Source organism: Panthera tigris, chromosome D3 (genome assembly GCF_018350195.1).
Source record: "Panthera tigris isolate Pti1 chromosome D3, P.tigris_Pti1_mat1.1, whole genome shotgun sequence".
NCBI lineage: Eukaryota > Metazoa > Chordata > Mammalia > Carnivora > Felidae > Panthera > Panthera tigris.
In genome coordinates this window covers 68,904,591-68,928,765 of record NC_056671.1, presented here as the reverse complement: position 1 = coordinate 68,928,765, position 24,175 = coordinate 68,904,591, and the positions used below count along the sequence as shown (strand labels likewise).

At 50.0% G+C, this 24,175-nt stretch overlaps 1 protein-coding gene across 2 annotated transcripts; it reads right to left on the bottom strand.

The window, feature by feature from the left end:
* Positions 1-1,014: 1,014 nt before the first annotated feature.
* Positions 1,015-23,453, bottom strand: LIPG (lipase G, endothelial type). 2 transcript variants are annotated; one of them, XM_007080535.3, is made up of 11 exons: positions 23,161-23,228; positions 21,992-22,122; positions 19,003-19,184; positions 17,184-17,363; positions 15,963-16,074; positions 10,775-10,996; positions 8,994-9,236; positions 8,157-8,277; positions 7,243-7,461; positions 5,141-5,245; positions 1,015-2,986 (listed from the first exon to the last, which is right to left on the bottom strand). In XM_007080535.3, the coding sequence occupies exons 2-11, from the start codon at positions 22,086-22,088 to the stop codon at positions 2,965-2,967; spliced, it is 1,503 nt and encodes a 500-aa protein (XP_007080597.1). In that variant the 5' UTR covers positions 22,089-22,122; positions 23,161-23,228; the 3' UTR covers positions 1,015-2,964. The 2 variants fall into 2 exon arrangements, with proteins under 2 accessions (XP_007080597.1, XP_042818723.1); XM_042962789.1 differs by lacking the exon at positions 21,992-22,122 and having other exon boundaries at positions 23,161-23,453.
* Between the last annotated feature and the right edge of the window lie 722 nt (positions 23,454-24,175).

Genomic DNA, 24,175 nt, shown 5'->3' with positions numbered 1-24,175 from the left:
GAGTTGAAAGCTTCCAACAATCCCTCTTGGGAGTTAGCTACACCGAATAAACAAGGGCTTGGGTTGAGGGAGTAGAAACTCAAGTAAATTTGGAAAAGGGAACGTCCGAGGGGCAGGGGAGGGGAAGTGCTTGCAGCCACATGAGAGTGTGCAGTAGGAAAGGAGGCACCAGGGGAACGCAGGGGGCAGGGAAGGAACGTGGACCTGATGACCAGCCATGGAGGGACAGCTAAGGAAAAGATGATGGTCCCCTCACTGTACGGACATTTCTGTGGCCATTTACAAAATGACCATTAAGCTCTATTGCAACAAGAGAAGTGCCCTTGACATTGTGTAGTGAAGAAAGCAAGAGGCATAAGAAAGAGATGTCAGAGTTTGACAAATATGAACTTCATCTAGTTCAATATTTTCAATATTGAAATAGTTCAAGAATAATAGCTCAAGAATATTTCAATATTCTTCTCCTCTTCCTTCTCATGGGCTGGAAGGGGACCTGACGGGGGACACTTTGGATTGTGGGGATGAAGCGAACACCCTGGGGTTGGAACAGCAAAAACTTAGAGCCTGGACCCTGCTTTAAGGAGCCGAGCCTCAATACCAACTGAGACTTTAATAAAATAGAGAATTCAGTTTCTACCTGCATAGTTACAGCATAAGTTACTGTTATCTGGGTCCCATGCAATGTGCACCAACGTGCAGCCACCCCTCCTTTTTCCTAACATATACTTCAGGCACTTCTGCCATTCAAACAGTTTTCCTTCTTGTTCTTTAGTGAAAGAAGCTGTTGCCCAATTCCTACCAATAATTAGTACCAAATAGAGATCATAGCTTATATGTAGGTCACTTTTCGTCAAACTCTAGGCTTGGGCAGCCATAATTCTTTCAAATGTTAAGAACTGAGAGGCCAGACCACAAAGAGTTATATAGATTTTTATTATTTTCCTATTAAAAATGTTTAATCTTGAAATTGGTTAATTTTAAAATAAAAACTAACCATATATTTGGTTTTATACATTATATACACTGGAGAAATAAATAGTACTCTAAGTGTTAAAAAAAAAAAAAAGCATCATTATATACAACTAAGGCTTCAAGTCAAATGTATAAATACAGGACCCACTGAGGATTTGATTCCCGAGGCTTCCATTCCTAAAAACAGAAGGCAGAAGTAATCAGGAGGCATGGCCAATAACAGAAGCTCCACTTTGGCTAGAAAGCATTCACAGAAGCAACAGAAGAAGCACACAATTTAAGAAAACACCTTGAACTAAGACTTGACTGGTTACGTCTTCAAAAGTTTGGCATTGAAAATCACACAACTTTGGCACAACACAGGTTAAAACAACATCTTTCGAAAAACCTAAGTACAAAGAAAAATCACTCTTCTCCCCAATTTGACATCACACCTCCTTCCAAATAAATCTCGTCCATAAAAAGCCCAACCTCTTATTCTCCTGGCTATATACTAATATAAGGGTTTATGGTTTAATGGATGCCTCCAAAAACCAGCTCCTTGTTTGTCACCTCTGAGGCATATCGGGGTGAAAAGGCTGTAGACATCTTGAGGAAGTCACAGGAATGAACATACCACGGACTTTGCCTCCAGGAAATCTGGGTCCTCACTGGGCTCCACCACCGACCTGGGATATAAATCTAGGCATGTGGCTGAACCTCATTAAGCCTGCGTGTTGTAAAACAGACATTAGCTGCCTTGCGCTCCTCTTGTGAGTCTCCAGCGAAGTGATGCACATGCAAATCTTTTGAAAAGTATAAACCAGTTTCTCAGATATCGCATATATTCATTTATGTCAAGATCTACAATTGGAGGCTTTTCTAAGTTCAACACAGAGAAGGCACTGCTATTAGAGCAAGATATTCCACAGAGGAAAAGGCATTCCATTGAATCTTAGCGCCAGCTCTGTTTGACAGGTGCTGGTTTCTGTATGAACAGATACGTATAACAGATATATGATGCCTTCTACCTCCCCAAGCAGAAGAGATTTTGCTCTGAAGCAATCGCATTTGGAGATGGGCCACTGTTCCATCCCCAGCACGTGTGGCACTCTGCTCGTTTCCATGCAAGTGATCAAACATGTCGCTCTTACAGGGAGTGTGTACGTTAACTAACAAGAAATAGCTGAAACCACTTCAAGCCTCGGATCCCCGAGGCTTACACCCTGTAGCCCTCCCGGTGTCCATTGTGCCCTTCATCCCATGTATATTCCTGGATCACCTAAACTGGAAGGGAGACTAGAAATCCCAGCTCCATTAGATTCCGAGTCTGGAAAGGTTTACTAATACGTCTACTGCCTTGTGCTAATCAAGTTTAAGTGCTTAATAAACATCTGTCCAATCAAACAATAAGCAACTGGAAAACCAAGACACCCAATGATGTGTGCTTTAGAGAGTAAGCTGGGGAGCAGGACGGAATGCCTGCAATGTAATGATTATTGATCAATGCAGCCCACCGAACCCCAACAGTGAGGGCCTCGCCACCTCCCCACATCTATACTGCCCTCCCTCTGGGCAAATGAGATCATGGGTCTGCCCATCCTGACACGAGTCAGCTCCCAGTGGAAAGACCTCTCCCCGCCATTCAGATCAGGCAGCTGACAGTCCTCCATGCGCTTTCACAAGTGTCCCCTGTCAGGCGAAGCACAGGCTCATCCAGTCACCCAGAAACCAGTGCAGTGTGCGCAGGAGGCCCGGGCGTCCGACCCTTTGCACACAGGTCTGGAGTTAGAGCAATTCTAGAGCGGCAGGAACAGCAGGAACAGCAGCGTATGGTCCCCTCCGGCGAGAAGTCCCAACAGTCATAGGAGGTAAGGTCCTGGGCCCAGCAAACAGTCTCTTGCCAGTGCCTGAGGGTCAAGGCCAAGAGGGGTCCTTCCATCAGGTGGGTCCTCAGCAGTAACTTTCCTCCATGTGTCTGGAAGGCGGGTGTGAGTGGGCCTCGCTGGCCCCTCAGGAAAGCTCCACAGTTGGGCTGAAAGGAACCATGTAAGAGATATTTGGCACCTTCACCTGGCTTGCTCGGCAAACGTGCAGCCTGTACTGAGGGTGTGCTCTGTTTGCCACAAGTTCAAGCTTTCTTACACACCTATCACACACACACACACAAACACACACACAAATGCAGGGAAAACTATCCATGATCCTCTTTGCCTTGATCCAGAAATACGAGAGCAACTGTAGGGTGGCAGGAAGGGGGCAAGACAGAATCCAGAGATCTTGATTCTAGTCTCAGCTACATGAACATGCAATTGAACCTCTTGGAACCTCAGTCTCTTTATCGGTGAATAGGTGAACCGTATCCACATCAGGTGAGAGGATACCGAAGGCATAACCTATGTCTAGGGATTGTCACAACTTCCTAGTGTCGATGCATGACTCAGTCTTCTATTGCATTATGTTCTTTTGAGGGTAATGACCGGCTTTCTCAATGAGGTGGGATGAGGTACTAACATTACATAAGTATCAACATAACATCCTCAGCTGTTACAAAGTTCCCGAGCGGAAAAGAAGAAGAAAATGTTTTATCATAAGATATGTTATCATAACAATAATGATAAGAACAGTGATCCTTCCTGGGTGTGTACCATCTACACAGCTATTCTGAGGGTCAATGAAATTGATGCACGGGGGAGCACTTTGGAAAGGTAATAATCTGAATACGAACGTAAAGAACTAAAGTTATTATTATAGCAGAATATCCTATGAGCCTGCACTAGACTGAGCCATTCGATGGGCAGTTTTCAGAATCCTGCACGTCCTGTGATCACCAAGCTTGTGATCAGGCTGGTGATCCTGAACAGGACACAGAGCAGCCAGGATGAAGCCTGGTCCCCAGGGTTGGCAGAGGGCTCATCACACGGGCCCCCCGAATGGGTGCAGCTGCTTGATAATTGATACCCAGATCAAAATGAGGTGATTTATCTGAGTAAGTGAACCCTCCATGCTCAAGAAAGAGTACAGACGGGGCACCTGGGTGGCTCAGTCAGTTGAGCTTCCAACTTCAGCTCAGGTCACGATTTCACATCCTGAATGTTCGAGCCCCATGTCAGTCTCTGTGTTGACAGCTCAGAGCCTGGAACCTGCTTTGGATTCTGTGTGTCTCTCTCTCTCTCTGATCCTTCCCCCCCACTCATGCTCTGTCTCTCTCTCAAAAATAAACATAAAAAAAATTTTTTAATTAAAAAAAAAAGAAAGAGTACGGGCTTTAAAATAAACCAACATCAAATCTTCACTCTACCATTGCCTGCTGGGGGAGCTGGAAAGAGTGACCTAACTTCCCTGAGCCTCAGGGTCCACAATAGTACACAGGGTTAACAGCACCAATGTCATGGGGCTGGTGATACAAGTAAATGAGCTAACATAGAAAAGGCACTAAACACAGGTGGGCACATGTCGTGTGCTCGGTGTATGGAGGCTGCATTATTATACAGAATCTCAGTTGGGGCAAGTGGTGGAAGCCATCGAGGGGCCCATCTCCGTCCTCCAGAAGCAGGTGTTTAGGCTCAGAGACTCTGTGATGAATTTCCCTTTTGGATGCACCTGCCGCCTCACACCATGAGATCTGCCTTCCTCAAATCTGAAATAATGGGACTCCGGCATGGGGTCATGGGACACAGAATCAAGACGTGCCTTTTGTCTGGTTCAGTGTCATACACATGAGCACTCCTGCTTCTCCAAAAGGGGGAGAGCTGATCACTATCCCTGACACCCACCCAGGCTCCAGAAAACCTAAAAATGGGGATTATACCATGCTCTTCCCCTTTCCCTCCCACCTGGGTCCCCACTCCAAACTGGCACCCAGAAGGAAGCTAGGAACCCTGGAATCTTCCTGTAGCCCCTGTCACTATGGAGAAGTTCAACCTAAGATGGCCTGACTCCAGCAGGACCATGGTCTGTGAACATCTTGAAGGGGAGTTGGACCAAGGGGCAAAGGGACACAAACGCCCTCCGATGTCCTGCATATTCCATGGATTGGTCTATCTCTTCCCAACAGGTCAGCTTCACGAAAGAGGAGATCTGTATCTGGTCTGTTCACTGCTACATCCCAAGCGCCCAGACCCATATCCAGCACATGCTAGGTGACCTAACAGGTACCGCATGACCCTATGAGAAAGTCCCTGGTTACCTGGTTTCATTTTTCATCCTCCAGCCATCCCGACACTTGTGAAACCAGAGCTCTTGGCCGGGGGATATGCTGGTGTGGTCGAGGTCTTCCACACAAAAGGTCAACCTAGGAGGAAGAAGAAACCACTAATGTAGCCAAAACTCAAGTGGGGGAGGCACATTGCCGTGCCTTAGCCAGACGGTGCTTTCTGGATCCAAAGTGGACCAAGTGAGGAGAAAAGGGCTTTCATCATGCCACACCTTGACTCAGAATCTTCAGAACCCCTCATTGCTGCTGCCGTGTCCCACTCTGACATCTCCCGTGGTTTGGTTCATGCAGCCCTTTGATCACACCTTCCACCTGTCTGTCCATCCAAAAGGCTGCCTGCCTTTCAAGGCATAGCCTCTCTGAAGTCTCCCTGACTGCCCAAGCCCTTGACCTTAATAGAAAAGCATATTGTTTTATAGGTGTTGCCTTTGCTGTTGTCATTCCTATGCACGGCATGGAGTTAATAATAAATGTGTCGTCTTATTTTACGCATCATACACTGCCTTGAATTGTTCATGGATTCCCGTATCTATGGTGGACCACAGTCTCCTCAAATGGAGGAATTCAATGTACCTCCAGTGGGGTGCTCATGAGCACCCATCAACAAGCATAACTGGATGCAGCTGTGAGTCAGAAAATGCTCAACCAAGGTCGCAGAAAAAAATCACTAGTCTAATAACCATTTCAACTCTAACGTACAGCCAAACCACGTGGGTTACCGCAGCCTCTGTGGTGTGGCGTTCGTATGACCCCACGACTGACCGATGTATGGGATACCTGATCCTGATGCCGATGGGAAGGACGAACGCCACCTGCAGAACAGGTTTAAGAACCTTTACCAGAGGGGCGCCTGGGTGGCTCAGTTAAGTGTCTGGCTCTTGGTTTTGGCTCAGGTCATGATCTCACGGTTCATGAGTTCAAGCCCCGCCTCAGGCTCTGTGCTGATGGTGCAGAGCCTGTTTGGGATTGTCCCTCCCCCTCTCTGCTCCTTCCCTGCCTGTGTTGGAGCTCTCTCTCTCTCTCTCTCTGTCTCCTCCCACTCTCTCTCTTTCTCAAAATAAATAAATAGACATTTAAAAACAAAAGAACCTTTACCAGAAAGCCCAAATGGCCCATAAACATATAAAGAGGTGAGCCATCTCATCTCAACCAGGAAATTAAAACATGTTAAAGCAACAGTAAGGGACCAGTTCACACCCAACAGAATGGCAAGAGTGTCCCCTCCAGTGTAGGTGAGGAGGAAAGGAAAAGGGGGCTCTCACTTTTAGATTGTATTGGTCTAAACACTTTGGACGGAGATTCCATAATATCTAGTCAAGTTGGAGAATACATCTACTGTAACCCAGCGACAGGGGTAGGGTGCAAAGAGGCCTCAGCTCTCCCCAGTTCACAGACTTCTAGACCAGAATCACTCAGACAAGGGACCCCCGCCTCTCTCCCCCTAAGGCCACACTATGCCGCAGGCGATGGATGGAAACAGGACACATGAAGAACCGTGATGGGGAAAATACCAGATGAGGTACAAGGAGGGTGGTGCCTGCCTCCTATCATCCCCAGGCTGGCGGTGACCTCCTAGCGGTCTGCAGAAAGATATGGCTGAGGAAACCCTCCTCTTTTGACAAAGGTCCCACAGACTTCCTTGGCTTCTGCTTAGAAGTTTGCTCAGAGAGTCAAGGCGCCATTTTAGGGGATGATACATAAAGGTCTAGAGTTTTCACTCTAAGCCTGAGGTTAAAACTCGTTGGGGAACTGCCCGCTGGCAGGGCATAGAGCATTCTCTGTGACTTGACGTCAGGGCCCCACCCCATACCCTTGACTCAGAGCTTTGGAAGGAAGGATATAATGCTCAAAGGGTCTGGGGAAATCAGGGCCTCTTGCAGACTTCAGCAGTGGGGGCTCCGTAGGCCTGACACTCTGGTATGCTCGGCACAGGGGCAAGCGAAGGCTTTGGTTGTGTGGACCCCACAGCAAACAGGTCATCAGGGCAGTGCTCGTAGGGAGCCCCGTCCAGGAGAAGCCCCCCGTCCTCCAAGCCAAGACAAGGTGCGGCAAAAGAAAGGTCGCGAAGCCCTTACCTCCGCTGGGTCTCCCCAGACTTGACCCGGATGCGCCTGATGTTCAGCTGCCGCTCAGAGCTGCGGGGCTGGGACAGGTAGCTGCGAAGCTCCTTCCACAGGTTGTACCAGGACTGAGCTGCCCCCTCCCAAGTGAGTTTGATCTTCAAGAGGTCTCCAAGGTCCTCCTCGGTGTAGACCAGGAAGGTGTTGGTGGCATTCAGCCCGATCTGCTCCACTCTACAAGGGGAGATAGAAGCAGGTCTCACCACCTGGCCACCTGGAAAACTGCCCCACCGTGAGGGGTGACACGGTGGCAGCACCTGCCACATGGTGACTGCAGAGAAATGAGCCCACAGACGCTCACCTCCCTCTGAACTCCCAGCCCCTTCCTGCCTGTCCCCATCATGTGACCCTTGGGGGGACCTGTCCCATCCCATTTATGGAGGTGAGTGTGTGCATACATACCTGGTCCCCCAGCTAGACCCTGAGCCCTGGGAAGTGAGTACTTTGAGGACATTACTTTGCAGTCCCAACATGACTTGGCATGGCGCCTTGTACCTCGCGTGCGCTTAACAAACATATACCGGTCGCCATGTGCCCCTCCCACAGATCATTAGAAACGGTGCAGGGATAACATTTATGTTCCAAATTTCCCAGAGCCCCAGGTGTCAGGCGTTGCCTGAAACGAAGCAACAGTTTCTGTCCAGCTGACCCAGCAGTTTCTCATGCTGCTGATTCATCCTGGAGCATCCTTCCCAGAAAGGGTCTGAGTCAAGGGCTTGGCGGAGAGTGTGGACCACAGAGCCACCCAGCCCCTCCCGCAGGCACTCAGGCTGCACTCCCCTGCACTGGCTCGCACGCTCCCACGCTCGCTCATTCTTAGCCGGACTCGTTCTCGGTCCTGAACTCATTAAAGGGAGCCCGGGACTCACATTTCCAAAGGCAGGATCTGGGAGTCTGCGTTGGTGCCATAAAGGGTGACGTAAAAGTTGGGTTCGATGTCTCCCATATTCTTGTAGCTGAAGATGTGGATTTTCATCTGATAATGGTAAACTGCACAGACAGTGGGACAAAGGCATTTGTGAACTTTGCCGGTCATCTCAGGACACGCTGACCCAAACTGAGTCACTCACGACACTGAGTTTTTAGGGGCTAATGTCCCTTTGGTCCAGCCCAGCCTCCCTCTTGTCATCTTCAGTCCAATGGCATAAGGGATCACCTCAGTATAGGAGGAGCCCCAAACTTGGAGTCCAGTGACTCTTTCGGGGATTCCAACCTAGCAACTTTCTAGCTGTGTGACCTTGAATTAAGGACCAAGGTATTAACCGCTTTGGGCCCCAGCCTCCTCACATGTAAAATACCATCGGCAAAACCCTATGGTTTTCTCACATGTTGTAAAAATGCAAGACCTCATTTTGATGCCCTATCGGTCCTCCCTCAGATTTGCTGTGACGATCATGAGAAAAATATGAAATAGCTTTGCAAAAGTTAATTGCAAAGAAATGACAATTTTCCGTCTCAATACAAATTTAAGATACTGATGTTGCGACCATGGAGCGATGGTTTTCATCACAAAAGGAGTCCTCACCATTTATTTTTAAAGATTGACTTTCCTAGGGCACGCACAACATCGTTGATTTGCAATGATTTGGTTTAACTGTGCCCTGCCACACTCCTGGGCTGGGACGTGCCCTGCTCCACAACATGGTATTAGACAAAGGGAAAGGACGAAGGTCCCTCCTCAGGACACTGTGGGGACAGAGGGTTACCTCTGAAGGGCATGCCTGCCCGGGTTTTGAGGTACATTTTGCTGTTCCTCTTACTCCTGGTTTTCTTGGCATTGTAGCCAATGCTGTTACAACGGTTCTTGCGGCAGCTGAGACAGATCCCCTTTTTGAAGCGATTTGAGTCCGTGCACTGGAACGCAAAACTCGGCTTGTCCTGATTCACCAGGGAGTCAACAAAGAGGTGTACGGCCCGCTCGTGCTCACATTTCACCACTTCCGTGATTGCTGGGGGAGGGGGGGACCGGCAGGATGAGCCTCTCATCAAATATACATTGTGCCCTCAAAGCCCACAGAGATGAAGCCATTTGCTCAGAGTCACATGATCGGTTGGTTACGAAGTTAGGAGCGTAACTGGGATTTCCATGCCCACGGTACGTCCTATCTCTTGTAACCGGAAGCTACAGCCAACAGCCCGGTAAATCCCAGGACCTTAGGAAAAATTTGACAAAGCCACCCCCTCCTCAGTAACACTACTAGTCTTAAGGAATGCCAGCATCTGACAGAGGTCCTTGCTGGACCTCCAAGCTTTGCAGGGGCTACTTGAATATTATCACATTGGGAGAGGGCTACAGTCTTAAGACTGAATGACAGGGCGGGACATCCAAAGGGCGGAGCATCAGAGTAGAGGGAGCCAATAGGGGCCAAGACTTAGCAATACAGCCGAGACCAGAGGGAGTGAGAAAATGGGAAATCCAGAAAGGGGTTGGTCACTCCAGCCACACATGGGTTTCGGCAGCAGATTCAGTTCAATCCAAGTCTGCTGGGAACAGGCTCAGGCATCCGGAAGGTAAATCGTAAGTGAATGGAGACCTCATCTTGGTTTTAATTCTCTAAAATGTCACAAAAAATTAAATTATAGAGCATCCATGCTGTAGAATATTGTACAGCCTTTAAAAAGAATAAGGGGGGGGTGGTGGCGGATGGCGCCTGGGTGGCTCAGTTAAGCATCCGACTCTCGATTTCAGCTCGGGTCATGATCTCGTGGGTTCGTGGGTTTGAGCCCCGAACTGGGCTCTGCATAGACAGTGTGGGGCCTGGTTGGGATTCTCTCTCTCCCTTTCTCTGCCCCTCCCCTGCTCACTTGCCTCCCCCCTCTCAAAATAAATAAATAAATGTAAAAATACCTTTCTTTTAAAATAAAAAGAATAAGATAAGTAAATCTATGTGTTCTGATGTTTAAGAATATTCACTATATATATATTATAGATATACTATATATATAATATATCTATATATTATATATATAGTCACTATATATAGTGACTATATATATAATATATATAGTGACCGAAAAAGGAAAATTACAGGACAATGTGATTTTAAAAAATATAATCTTACACACACACACATACACACACACACAAATGAATTTGCAAAGAAAAAAGACCAGGAGGATACACACAAAATTGTTCATACTGCCTACCTTTAAAGAGTAAAAGAGGCAGCTGGAGGAAGAGGCTTACTGTTTGCTCTAGGCGATTCTACAGTGCTTTTCCCAGCAGCTATATATTCCTTTTCTTATAAAAAGAAATTAGCCAATAACAACTGGGTCCTCAGTGCATGAGAGGGCAAAGCAGAAACCAACAGATGGCTGTTAGTAGACTTGCAGGAAGATAAACTGCACACGGGATCGGCCGCCCCCGTGGGGGGAGTGGGCATCGCGAAATGAACATTGTTGGGAGTACTACGTGCTCTGGCTGACTTAGGAGGAGATGCGATAACCGAGTCAAACCACTGTATGAAGCAGAAAGTAAGGAACTCACTTCCATACGCAATTGACCCCAAGACATCATTGAGTCCACAGCCCGGCTGGAAGTCACCCCCGTTGGGGTAGATGTCGATGTGGCCCACGGGCATCTGAATTCCGATGCTCAAGCCGAAGGAACGTGTGTAGGTGTGGAGGACATCCACAAAGTCCGCGTCGTCGGGGGACAGCCTCCTGTGGATGTCCACCCCTTCAAACAGCGGCCCGGCAGGATCCAAACCTACAGCAGCAGAGCAAGCCAAGAGCAGCTGCATCACGTGTGCAAAGTCCTGGAGTTTTGATTGAAAAGTAAATCTAAGTGTGCACAGAGAAGCCATCCTCAGAGCCAAGCCCCGTAAATCTGGAACCGTGGGATGCCTGCGGTTGGAGGAACTTTTGCTTTCTTCTGAAGCCCTCACCTATCCTGACAACTCAACTGAGTCACAATGACATACAGCTCCAAGGAACCACAGACTGTCAGACTGGAGCACTCCTAGAAAGAACTCGGGCTGGCTGTGGCTGAACTAAGCCAGCCGTCCCATCTATTCTGCCACTGGGAGCCTTCTGCAGCCTTAATGTAGCAGCCCCTTTACAGAATAACTAAGCTACCTGCAACTTCTGGAGGGAGGACTCAGTTTCCCCAAACCGAGCTATTTGCATTTGGACTTCCTTTTCCCCTTCCTTTAGTTATGAATCAGGCCCAAAGGTGGATCGATGAGATTGAGGCAACGTGGGGGGGGGGGGGGGAGAGCAGACACGAGATGCACTGAGGATCCATATCCCAGGCCTCCAAATTCCTCTGTTTTGCAGCAAGAAGGAGAAATCTTTTTGCCTGCACACTTTCTGCATTAGACAGGCAAGCGGCAACGTAGAGAGAATCGGTTCTCACATTTGAAACAGCACAAATATCTCTGGGAGCTTGTTGAAAATTCAAATTCTATCATGTAGCTACAGAAAACTCTGGAAGGACACACAAGCCCCTGGCTAGCTGTGTGTATGTGTGTTGGGCGAGACGGCAGGGAAGGGAACCGAGCAGATGGTAACAACAATAAAAGACTTTCACCATCTTTTAATTTTGGAACCGCATGAATGTAAAACCATTAAAAAAAAAAAAAAAAGAATTTGCAAAGCATGAAATGCAGATTCCCCAGCCCCGCAGAGATCCTGACTGGCAAGCACCCCCAGGTGATGCTGAAAGGAGGTGAACTAGAGTGGAAAAAACTTCTCCCACCTTCAGCATCGTCAGTCAAATTAAACCTGAACGTCGTAATCCATACAGCGCATGTGAGATATACCAGCTGCTATTGCCAAGCTCGAGTAATTATGGGAGCCGAGTTCATGCCCGCATAGAAGGCTTTCCGCCCTATGGACACAGAAAGAGGACCTGGAAAAAGCTGAGAATACAGTGCACTATAAGGGGTGGGGGGGGTCTGTTGAGCCTGGAACAGGGGTGCCCAGCTAGGTGTGATTTTGCTCCTAAGGGGACACTTGGCAATGTCTGGAGACACTTTTGGTTGTCGCAGTTGCGGGGGGGGGGGGAGAAGGACGAGGACGAGAAGCCGTTAGCGTCTAGTGGGCAGAGGCCAGGGTGGCTGATAAACATCCAGCAATGCTCAGGTCAGCTCCCACAACAAAGCATTAACAGTGCTGAGGTCGAGGCACCCTGATCTAGAAACACCACGTGGGAGAGGAGTTTAGACGGAGAACAGAGTCATTAAAGGAGGAGATGGGTAAAAGAACCCACCAGATCCCAGTGCATTAGAACCAGGGAGCACCCTGTGAGGCCTGACGGGGGTGATTTTAAGCCAAGCAATAGGCCAAGCTATTGGCTGGAGTGGACGGTAAGCTTATGAAATCCGTCACTCACGAGAGCTGCGGCGGCTGGTGGAAGCAAGCGGGCTCCAGAAGAAGTTGAGATAAATGCATATGCATGGCCAAGGCAGAAAAGAAGCCCGAGCTGCCTGGCGGTTCATCCCCAGCCCAGGGCCCACAAGAAGGATGGTACAAAAGCAGTGACCCCCCCGGCACAGCCCACGATGACTCATTTCAGAGGCTGCCAAGGGCTACAGGACTGACACAGGCAGCCTCCCCCTGCCTCTTGCTATGTTTTCTGGAAGGAAAAAAAGAGGGAGGGAGAGAGAGAGAGAGAGAGAGAGAGAGGAACATTCTGCTTTGCAACCAATACAAGAGAGGGGCTCTTTGCCTGATGTGAACAAAAGTCTCCACCAGACGGTCAGTGCCATGGAAACCAAGCTGTGCTGTAGGAATGCAGGCAGCTGACAGGGCTTCTCGAAAGGATGGCTGGGGGGGCAGGCTGAGCCTTCACCCACCCAGACTGACCCAGCCTGACACAGAGCCAGGGCTCACAGACTCTGGGGAAAAGTGGTACGATTTACTTTTTTTCAACTAGGGATGGGAGGGAGAGCTTGTCCCCTCCAAAAAAAGAAAAGGTGGAGAGCCAGCCCTTCTTCCATTCGGTCAGACACCTTCCAAGATGTTCCGTCCAGCAAATGGAAACCACACACGGGTGCACACGCGCACACGCCCGGGAAAGCCTCTGCACTCTGGTCCGGCAGGGCAGGTCCCGCTCGGTTCCCACTGCTGGTTTATCTTCACCAACCAAGAAGAGGCAGTGTGGCACAGTGGCCAGGGCAGGCTCTGCAACCCCACAGCCTGGGTCTGAATCCTGGCTCTGCTACTAAGGGTGTAAAATGTTGCACCTGTCATTTAAGCACTGGTTCCTACTACCCCATCCGCAAAATGAAGCCAAAAGGCCCCCTTTGCCCCACCGCAGCGTGTCTTGGAGAAGTAAATAAACATTAAAAAATTTAAGAAAAAGAGAGAGAAGTATAGGACCTCTTTCCTAGTGAGGCACAGAATTCTCTCAAAAGCCTAAGAAGGTAAAACTCTGGCAAACCCCCGTCCACAGCCCTAACCCAAGCAAGACTAGGGTTCAGGTGTCTCCCTGCTGGCCTCTGCATAGCAGCATCATGGGCCTTAGGACCCCACGAGAGCTACAGTCTGGTCCTACTACCAGTTGGGACCACGTGGTTCCCAGACCCAGGGGAAGTCTGCGGACTGAGCGAGAAGAACATCCATGCCCCTCCCCCACACCGGACATGCACAACAGCACCCGTCAGGTGAGCCACATGCCCTCTGAGGTGCTGCTGGGCAACTGGACAGAGGGTACTTCTTCCCGCCGGGCTCACTCAGGCCCCTGCCCGCAGAGAAGGGCTGGAGGAGAGGACCATGCTTGGGACACGCAGGCCCCATGCTGCGTGCAGACAGCACGGAGCACTGATTAGCATTCGGTCAGCAAAGCCCCCATCTCAGCAGCTGCCACCCAAAGAGACAGGGGGAAAGAACTGGAAAACTCTTCCCCAGCTCATTGCAGCTTTAGAAAGAGAATAAGGAAAGATCTGCAACCTGTCCTTGCTGCCCATGACCCCGGGCTGGCGGGGAGGGGGAGGGGTGGCTGGGGATTTGAATGAGCTGCAGTCTGAACACGGCTGGCCTGGTTCTGCAGCATCAGGCCTCTCACTGGGGGCCAGGAGGAGTCGCTCGGACCGTGGAACCCAGAGCGGCTCACAGCCCAACAGGGCTGTGCCAGCAACGGGTTAACGAGCAGTCGTGTGCGGCCACACTATCACTGTCCACCGGGATGATTAGGCCCCACAGTCTTGGTAAACAAAAATGAGGCTCTCAAGCTGTGCTAAATCAAGGAATTGGATCTAAAGGAGAGTGTGTGTATACGTGTGTGTGTGTGTACCTTAGACTGAAGCCCCGGGATGATTTGAGGTGAGCCAATAAAATTTTACAAATATCCATATATATTTAAATCTACCCCACTTGCTTGCTGCTAAAACCTGAAATTCTCCCTTTACTAAATTATTTCTTAGCTAAGGACTCCCTTCTTCCCAAGTCCTGTTTTAAAATAAAAACACTGCCAGGAAAGAAATTGACCAAATCTCTCCTTCGAGGTGAGCAGCTGGGCCTTGGTACCTCGGAGGTGAGAGGGAAGCTGGGAGTAAAGACAAATAAAAGAATTCTGGAAGGAAGATAAAGGTTTAGGACAACAAATCTGCCATTAACTTCAGCCTAGAGGTAGCTCTGTTTACAGATTTGAGGAAGCATAAAAATGGGAAGGAAAATCTTTCACACTTTTTAAATCATTAAATGATTTAATCCAAACACACATCAAAAGCTCAGCAAAAGGGAAACACAATTTTTTGTTGACAACCTGGGTGCCAATATCAGAAAGCCCCCTTTTTTTTTTTTTTAATTTTTTTAACGTTTATTTATTTTTGAAAGAGAGAGACAGAAAACGAGCAGGGGAGGGGCAGAGAGAGAGGGAGACACAGAATCCAAAGCAGGGTCCAGGCCCTGAGCTGTCGGCACAGAGCCCATCGTGGGGCTTGAAACCACAAACCATGAAATCGCGACCTGAGCCGAAGTCAGATGCTTCACCGACTGAGCCACCCAGGCACCCCAAGCCCTCTTTTTTTTTTTTATGTTTATTTATTTATTTTGAGAGAGAGAGAGAGAGAGACCATGAGTGGGAGAGGGACAGAGAGGAAGAGAATCTCAAGCGGCACATTCCAAACAGATAATTATCACTAATAAATGTGCCAGCTAAACATCGGAAAGAGGCTCTTGGTGGATGAAACAGAAATAAGGCAGAATTCAAACTCGACTCCACCACCCGTTCATTTCCCTTGAGGTCCTAAGCATCACTGGTGGAGAAAAGAGTGAGCCTCAAAGGCTGATAGGTCAGGACCCACTGCGGTTCTGTACTTTTCAGTTATTAGCTGTTTGCCTCTCGGTGTTTCCTTGCCTGTCAGACCAGGCCAGCGGTTTTCAAAGTGGGTTCCCTGGTGCTCTGGGATCCTGAGATTTCTCTGGGGATGGGGAAGGCCCAAGAGCAAAGCTAACACTACCCACCATATATCCAGCTTCGACCAGAACATCCCTTCTGTCTGTTTCATTTATCAGGGTCCCACACAAGCTCAACTTGAAAGAGGGATTCTGCGACTGAAAAGAACTTTTCAAAGTTCTGGATTCCATATCCCCAGGGTCCCTTCCAAAGCTAACCCTGTATGGCTCCCTCATGCTGCCTCTTTGGGAACACTCCAGTTCAGAAAAGCCAGCTTGGCCAAGGAGCCGGGGGAGCTCGGGGGTCAGCCGTCAGCGCAGGAAGCAGACCCTACCTGTGATTCTGCCCACCGTGCCTTTCACGAAGTTGCCAGCATACCCTGCCACGTGGGCTCCAAGGCTGTAGCCGATCAAGTGAACATTCCCAAGAGAAAAATCATCCTTCTCCTGCAGAAAACCACAAAAGTGTGTGAGCGCAGCCAGTGGTCCCGAGCCCACCGGTCACCAACCATTCAATGGCGATGAGGAAGAGCCACGGGAACCAGGGACAGAGACTTCCCAGGGCATGGCCCTCATTGCCGGCAATGAGACAAGGAAGGGATGTAGCCAGGTGAGGGGAAGGCCAATTTAAATGCCAAGTGCTGGGGGCAGGGTGGAGGTTATGACTAGAAACCACATACCTGACCCTTTGGCTACGTTCCCATTCTCTCTGGCACTGCAGGAGGTGGGGGTGGCCATGTGGAAATCAAAGCCACCAGACTCACTGGAGACTAAGTGCCAGCCACAGCCTGCAGCAGCCTACTCTTTCCTCGCTTCTTAGGCCCCAGGAGCTGCTGATCTGCTCACCACAAGCCCACCCAGGACCCCAGAGCTGAAGCACCATACCCTGAGAGGGCACTTCCTGGCAGGGGTGCCGAGGTGGGACTTTGGTCCCACAGCTCAGACACCAAGCTCTACAAAACGACCTAGGCAGAAAAATGAGGTAATGCTAGAGTACCCCTGACCAGATGCTGCCAGAATTCATCAGATTCCAGGGGCAAAAGGAAAGTCAGGCTGGAATTGCCCAGATAATGGGGTCACTTTGCCAGCGCACCCTTGCCCCCAGGAAAGTCTGTGATCTCAGGCAAATCATTAACCTATAGAGAGTAAATCTAAGACCTCAAGACATATTTTCCACACTTAATATTTTAAGTGTGGCATTAGGCTGCATTTGTGGGAACCAACCTTCTCCTCACCCCTGAGGACAGCCACCCTTCAGAGGCAAGAACAGACTCCAGGAAGTTTTTCATTCCCAACCTGAGGGCATCAGCAAGTAACAACCCATAAGGCAGATATTCTTCCGGCGAATAAAAGAACAGAAAAGAATCCAGAGGTATATCAATAACTAAAAAGCTTTCCCAAAGCGCCAGCCTTCAAGTATTTCAAGCAATACTTAATTCAGTAAAAATTTGCATCCCAGAGATATTCTCAGACGCCTGAAGTTCACTGGAACACAGTCTGAACTGTGTTTTCTCAAGAAGGTTCAGGTTCAAGATCCTGCTCTTAAAAGCCCTTACCTGCAGCCAATCGAGCATCCTTGCAACACTGTGTCCCACCACCCTCGTGTTATTGACCGCGTCTGTGTAGAGCTGATGGGCCAGGGGAAGCCAGTCAACCACCACAACATTGGCTTCTTTCTCTCTCATCTGCAGGGCGGACACAAGCTTGTATAGCCAATTTTCAAACATGCCACTCATCTGCAAAGAAAAAAGGACTTTTTTAAAAATTCTTCTTGTCGGTTTCAGGAATCCTGATGAATATGGAATTCAGTTCCATGACCCTCTCCCCAGCCAATTCCAGAACGTTCGCAATGGCTGCTCAGGCACCAGACATTTGTACCTGAGCAGGGCCCGCCACAGACAGGACTGCTGCATGAGTGTTTGTCTTCCATTGCTCTTTATATCTTTTTTTTTTTTTCCCATCAGAATTTTCATAGCTGGTGTCTTAGGCTGCTACCCACTGTCCAACAGGACCATTACGAGATAAACATTGGTGGCGATACTGGCCTGAGGTTAACCTGAGTCCCTGTCACAGACAAGCAAGAGGCCTCAAAGGTAGGTAGAAAGGGTAACCCTGGAGAATTAGCTTTTCTCTTGGAGACGCAAGGAGACGCGGTCTCCTAGGCAGATGCACAGTTAACAAATGACCCCTTCCTACAACCGATCTCTGCCATCCCTCTTGACCCCAGAGTAGGGAAGATCTGTCCCTGGAATCCCAAATTAGAACTCAGAACACATTTTCCCACAGAAACAAAGTTATAAATAGTGACTAGGTCCAGTTGTAAACCTATCCACATGTACATTATTAGATAAATAGGTTTTCTGTGCGTGGCCTGGGAACCCAAACGCCATTTACAATCCTGCTTCTATGGGAAAAAGCTCTTCCAAGTTCCAGATTACAAAAGAACTTTCTGGAATGCAACCCATTTGGAAGTTGCAGGCAGTTTGTATTTGCATTTTGACAGGGGGGCTTAAAAAGGTTCAATTGCATGATTCTAATTGTAGGCTGTGGGATCAGGATGGATAGACAAGCCCCTGACCACCTCTTCAGTCACATTAGGTAGACAGGCGCCCCCACCCACAAGGCCTGACCCCAGCAGTTGGTGATAGACCTAAAGACCCAGAAAGCATGTAACGGATATGAATTTCTCATCATTAAAAGAAGGAATGTCCCCCCCTCAATTAGCCCAGGCAGAAACCTGCTCACTTAATAGTGTCATTTTCCTACAGACCATCATTATAGGAATGAATAAACCCCTCGCTGGTCAAAAGCTTCTAAAGCTGAGCGTTAAAGCCCTTTTTTGTTGAAGTTTGTCATGGGCCTTTCAATGTGAATTGCTCAGCTAGGGCGCATAAAGAGCCCCAGTGCCTTTAAACGGAGCCATCTCTATGCAAACAGGAGGGCACCATGCCAACGGCGGCCAGCGATCTGGGCCAGCTGGCTCTTCATAGACTCTCGGAGCCAGTCAAGTTGCTGCAGTTCAGCTCAGCTCTTAGGGAGGGAAGGCCCCCGCGAGGCAGTGGTTGACCAATGTAATTAAGTGTAATTAGAGGGCCCCTTAAGAGCCAGTGGAACTGGGCCGCTGCCTTCAGGAGAGCCACTTTCTGAAAGCCCGCTGCGTGCCAGCATTAAATACCACCCTGCTGGCGTCCATATAGCCCCCTCAGCGAAGTGCCCATTACATTCTTCACAGCTGTCTGAAACACAAGCAGCCCACAAGAAAAGAGAGAGAGCGAGAGACAGTAGAATCTGGAAGTACCAGCCTTCTTTTTAATTGACCAAAACAAAGGCAACCAAATCTGTGTCAAGCTGCCGAGCTCCCTCCACTGGGCTCACCGTCCATCCGTGAATGATGAAAAAGGTTTTGGCTGTCATGTTGAAGCCACAGTCTTCCAAGGGCTGGTTGTGGCCGAGGGAGAGGTAGCATCCTTCGTGTTCTGAGTCCCCAGAGGTGCGGAGGTTAAATCTCACAAGAGGTTTGGCAACAATCTGTACATTCCTGGGCGTACGGAGCTCATCTGGGGGAAAGAAACAGAGCGTGGGTGCATCTAGTAGGCTCGGGTAGTTAGAGATCTGGAGTCTAGTTCTAGTTCAATCTTGAGCACATTACCTAATCCTCTGGGTTTCAGCTTTTATACCTGCTGAATGTTTTCTCCTCATTTCCCGGAAGAGTTGCAAAGATATTATAAAGGGACATCTCAGAATTTAAGAATATTAGCCATCGGTACTAATTACTGTGACTCTGAAATAAATAGGTTCTCTTACCTTTCTTTCCTCTTCCTTACCAAAACGAGTTCTCCTTCCTACGCTCAAGTGGCTACTTTTAGAGAGTATGCGTCCTCGATTCTTTTGCTGAAATGCTGGGGACCAGCCGAGTTTCAAAATTCAGCTCTTTTCAGATTTTAGAAAGGCATCATGGCACATAAGCCACACAGTACATGACATCCCCAGTAGGGTCTGGGGGCATTCCCCAGTAATCAAACACACTAAAATTTCTGCAGGGAAATACGAAACTACTCACGCTCAAGGGCAGAAATCAAGTCTATCGATAGCCTCGTGTCAGTTCTGATCAGTTTTTGCTGCCACATGAGTTCAGGGCCGGTGAGGCCAAGTCTCGCTGCCAAACAAATTACCAAACAAATTTTCCAATTTTGAGAGATTCTGGATTTTGGAATTAGAGGTAAAAAGCCATCCGCTATCATACAATGGGCTTCCTCTAGCGTTGCCAGCTAGATTCCAGCACTTACTTCAAACACCTCCTGCATCAGGGCTCTTGCAGTGCTAAACATGGGCCAGACGTTCTTTTAGTTTGTTAAGTAAGTGACTGAGCCATGAGGAAATTCATAAAAGCAGCAAAATCGTAACTTTCAATGCATACAGTGCCCTTATGCCCTTTTAACACGAAGCACTATCATCACCACATTATTATGGACAGTCATAAAGGAACCCCATCCAGCATTCTTTCAGCCATCCAGGAAACTACCTCTTGATAACAGGCTGGGAAATTAGAAAAATCAAACTCTCCTGTCACCCAGAAATCAAGGGAAAAAATACCAAATGACCAAACCAGGAGCTTCATTTATCCCAGAGTGGGTGGGCAAATGGCATCATGGAAAGAGACAGCAAAACAGTAGAGAAGGTGGTGGTGAAGAGGGCAGTGGGGAGGAAAAGAATACACCAGATGTACAAAGGGTAAGGTTCCAGAAAATGCAACTAAATATACATGAGCAGACCTCGGGTTAACTGCCATTAAAGTAATGAACAAAAGCCCCAACCAGCAGAAATTTGAACCATGGACAAAAATAGTGTCCCTCCCCAGTTATCACCCAGATAGCTACTCACAGAGACCAGATGGGGAATTCTAGGAGAAAAGGAGAGAAGTCTGCTGGCTTCCTGGGACAGATTTGTGGATAAACCCACATACTGACATAAAAGTTCCACCTTAGCATCCGGCCTTTTCTGACCCCAGAGTTCTCCGGCTTCATTCTTACCGCTTCCAGCCTGGGGCACTTCAACCTCTGGGAATTTGTGATTATTCTTACCCATGTGCTCTCATGGCTCATTCTCTCACCTCCTTCGGTTCCTTGCTCCGTGGTCAACTTCTCAGTGAGGGAAACCAGACCACAGATTAAAACTGTGCCACCTTCTCCCCTAGCACCCTGTTCCTTCCTCCTCTGCTTTACTTTTCTCCCACCGAGTATCATTACATATCTTAATTAGTTCTGCCGTCTGTCTTCCCACCACTGAAATGCAAGCTCCGTGAGGCAGGGGTCTTCATCTGTCTTGTTCCACATCACATCCCCTGATCCTAGAACAGTGCCTGGCACTGAGCAGGCATACTTTCTCGACGGAGAGAATGGCCCACAAATATTCGGAATCACAGAACACGTGACACGGAAGGAGTGTTACCGATTTACAGGACAGGAGCTAGAGACCTGACCTACCCCAGGTCTCAGTTCCAGTTAGCATTGGAACATGTTAAGTAAAGCAAGGCTTTCCCGTTCATTCAAATTACCCCTCCCACAAGTACATAAACTGACATGGACCAGCATCGTTGGCCCAACCTCAGCAGAGTAGAAGAAGGTGAAATAATGGGGTGGAGTTTGGGAGATCTCCCTTCTCCACTGCTTAGCTAATAGATTTGGCACCCGGATGGGTGATCCTACCCTCACTCCACCAGGGCAAGGCTTCCTCTGATGAAAGGAATTTGGAAGAAAAGCTAGCAGCTACAAGGAGGAAGGTGAAGAGAGGTAGGAAGAGGAAGAGCGGGGATGGGAAAGGGTGTTGGGGAGGGGGAGGCTGGCAACCTGGGGGAATGGGCCCAGCAGCTTCTGGGCACAAGTTACTCACCGAACGCTCTCGGCAAGCGCTAATCACACCAGAGCCAGCTACTACCCCTGCCGCCCAACTTTGCCAACACCTACACCCAGACTAGAAGGAAGGGCACCAAGCCACTTAGCTCTAACAACCTTCTCGCCTCGCAAAGGACACGGTTAAAGAGCAGCCGGCAGCCGACTCGGCTGGCTGGACAGCACCGATCCAGGGAATCTTATCAAGGAAGGGGGTGGGGCGAGAGGGCGAGCGCGGGCCAGCGCACACACTCGCCTGCGGCTTCTCGGATGCTTTGCTGGGGATGTGCACGCCCGGAGCGCCAAGAAACAAGTGAACTGCAAGGCTGATTGAGGAAGAGCGAATGGGCAGTGGGAAAGGAAAGCGGATTTCGCAGGCACCGGGAGGGGCTGGAAAAGCGTCGGCGAGACAGAGAGGGGGCATGGCCCGGAGAAGCTGGGGTGGGGGGCGGGTAATAAGGGTAAGTGCACGTTACCTTGCAGCCGTCCCTCCGGACCGGGGGGTGTGGGGCTTCCCGCCGCAAAGCAACAATGGACGCTCCAGAGGCAGAGCAGAGGAACGGAGTTTCGCATCCTTCCCCGCCACACCCCCTCTCCCGAAACAGGACTGAAAAGAAGAAGAAGAGGAAGAAGACCTCTCGGGGTTTCCAGCAGTCCGCGCTGGTAAGACCCGGAGTGGGCAGCCCTCTCTCGCCCAGGGAGAGAGTGGTGGCCTTAGCCAGCTGAAGGTGAAGGTGGAGGGGAAAACTTGGCTAAAGTGAGCCGTGAGGAGGGGACGGGGAGTATGAAGGGGCTTGAACTAGAGGTGCCTTCACCCGGGCCGCCCGCCCGCCGGGGAAGCCAGGACTCGCCGCTGTCACTCCTGGAGCTCCCGGCGAGGTAGTTTTTAAAGTATGGGAGTCATCTGACCCATCGCCAGATGGTGATTTGCATAATTTATTCCCGTCCCCGGACTCTGATTGGTTACACCTTCGCTGACGCTGGAACCTAGGCTCCCCAAAGTTTGAATGAAAGCGCCGCACACACCCACCGCGTGGACGCGCGCCTCGCGCCCAGCCCCGCCCGCCCTGCTGGCAGCCGAGCCCCCACCACCCCACTTCCTGCTAGTGTCCACTCTCAGACCCCAGATTCTCCTCGCCCCTGCCGCCCCAGGGGGGACATTGCCCCGAAAAGCCGCGCCCGCTGGGGACGCGATCCCCGGAGAAGGAGGGTTACCCTCTCCAAAGTGCGCCCTAAGTGAGCTTTCCGCGCCGCGAGCCAAGGGTCAGGATGGAGGAGAGTCATCTGGGCACCCTTTTGGTCCTTCTCCTCTCGAGCCCCCACCCCCACCCCCAGCGAGGCCCGCGACAGGTGCATACGGAGTGACTTGACAAGGACGCGGCAGAGCTGAGGGGCTGTGGGCTGTGGCCTGGGCTTTTCAGGATCGCACAGTCCCTTCTGGAGTCTTTGCTCCGCCACTAGCAGTAAAACTCTAGCAAAGCCCCCTCCACCCCCCCCCCCAGCTTCTCTAAGGTTGTTCCGTCATCCGCAATACTCGGGTGTTAACAGTGCCCCAAGCTTATGGCACTCGGGGAAATAAAAAGAGATAATGGGGTACAGCGCTCAGCGCGGGGCCTGCCAAGTGACGGGGTAGGCTCTCTCTTACCTTGGGAATTCAGCGCTAGAGGGATACCAGGCGACACTCTCCAAAGGGAACAGTGAGTCAAACTTGGGGTTCTCAGACACGTGGCCATTGCCAAGTCTCGGCCGACGCACGCAACCACCTGTTGAGTGGAATTAAGCAACTTGTTCCTTCGTCATTTTTTCCCTCCAGTCCTTCCCTTTATTGATTCCGGGTCCCTGTTCCTCCCTCCTGCGCTGGCTCCGGCTCCCTGCCCGAAGCGACCTCGGGACTACGAGCGGAGAGCGCCCGAGACCTTGGCCGTGAGTCTGCGTCTGGCGCGCGCAAGCAGAGCTGCGCCTGGGGCATCCGCGGCACCAACCTCCCCTGGGGACGCAGAGCTGCGAGAGGAGGTGGCAAGAGGGGCCGCGGGGCGGGGCTGCGCTCCGCGGTCCCAGCGGGTCCAGCCAGCCAAAGCAGGTTCGGCAAGACTGCACCTTTGACCTCTAGTAACCCCACCATCGCAGGGAACCGGTCCCACCCCCGCCTGGGGAGGAAAAGCGCCCGGGCAGCTTCGCGCCCCTTTCTCCCTGGTGTTGGGGCCCCAGCCGAGGAGATCAGAGTGGGGAAACCAGTCCCGAGGAGCAGGTATTGTTCCGGCCTATCGTTGTTACTTTTGTTACTCCAGCCGCCAACGGAGCAAGCTTTGTCCTTCCCGTGTGCCGTGATTCATTAACAAGAAGTCGACTGGCTTTATTTTTCAGTATAAAACCCCGTGCACTTTATGGGATGGTAAATGGTACCCCTAGATATGTTGCTTCCGTTCCCCTCCAGCTCTCCTCCGTTGGTGAACAATGCAGACATAAGTCAGGTATTACTTACACATGAGGGCAGGCCCCCAGTAAGTCATGGGGGCAGGCTGCAGATTTGAAGGACATTTGACAACTAGGTCTCTCTCCTCTGCTCTCTGTTTCTTTTGGGCGGTTGACCTCTAACATATGAGCTCTTGGGAACCCTGTCTCCATCTGTCATGCCTCAGGGATGAGGCAGTGGGTAACCT

Excerpts from the sequence above, each read along its gene's own strand:
- LIPG (XM_007080535.3), bottom strand. The coding sequence starts at position 22,088 with ATGCGAAACTCCGTTCCTCTGCTCTGCCTCTGGAGCGTCCATTGTTGC. Across the intron at positions 9,237-10,774 it reads GGGGTCAATTGCGTATGGAA|CAATCACGGAAGTGGTGAAA; the intron begins GTGAGTTCCTTA and ends CCCCTCCCCCAG. Across the intron at positions 5,246-7,242 it reads TCTGGGGAGACCCAGCGGAG|GTTGACCTTTTGTGTGGAAG; the intron begins GTAAGGGCTTCG and ends TCTTCCTCCTAG.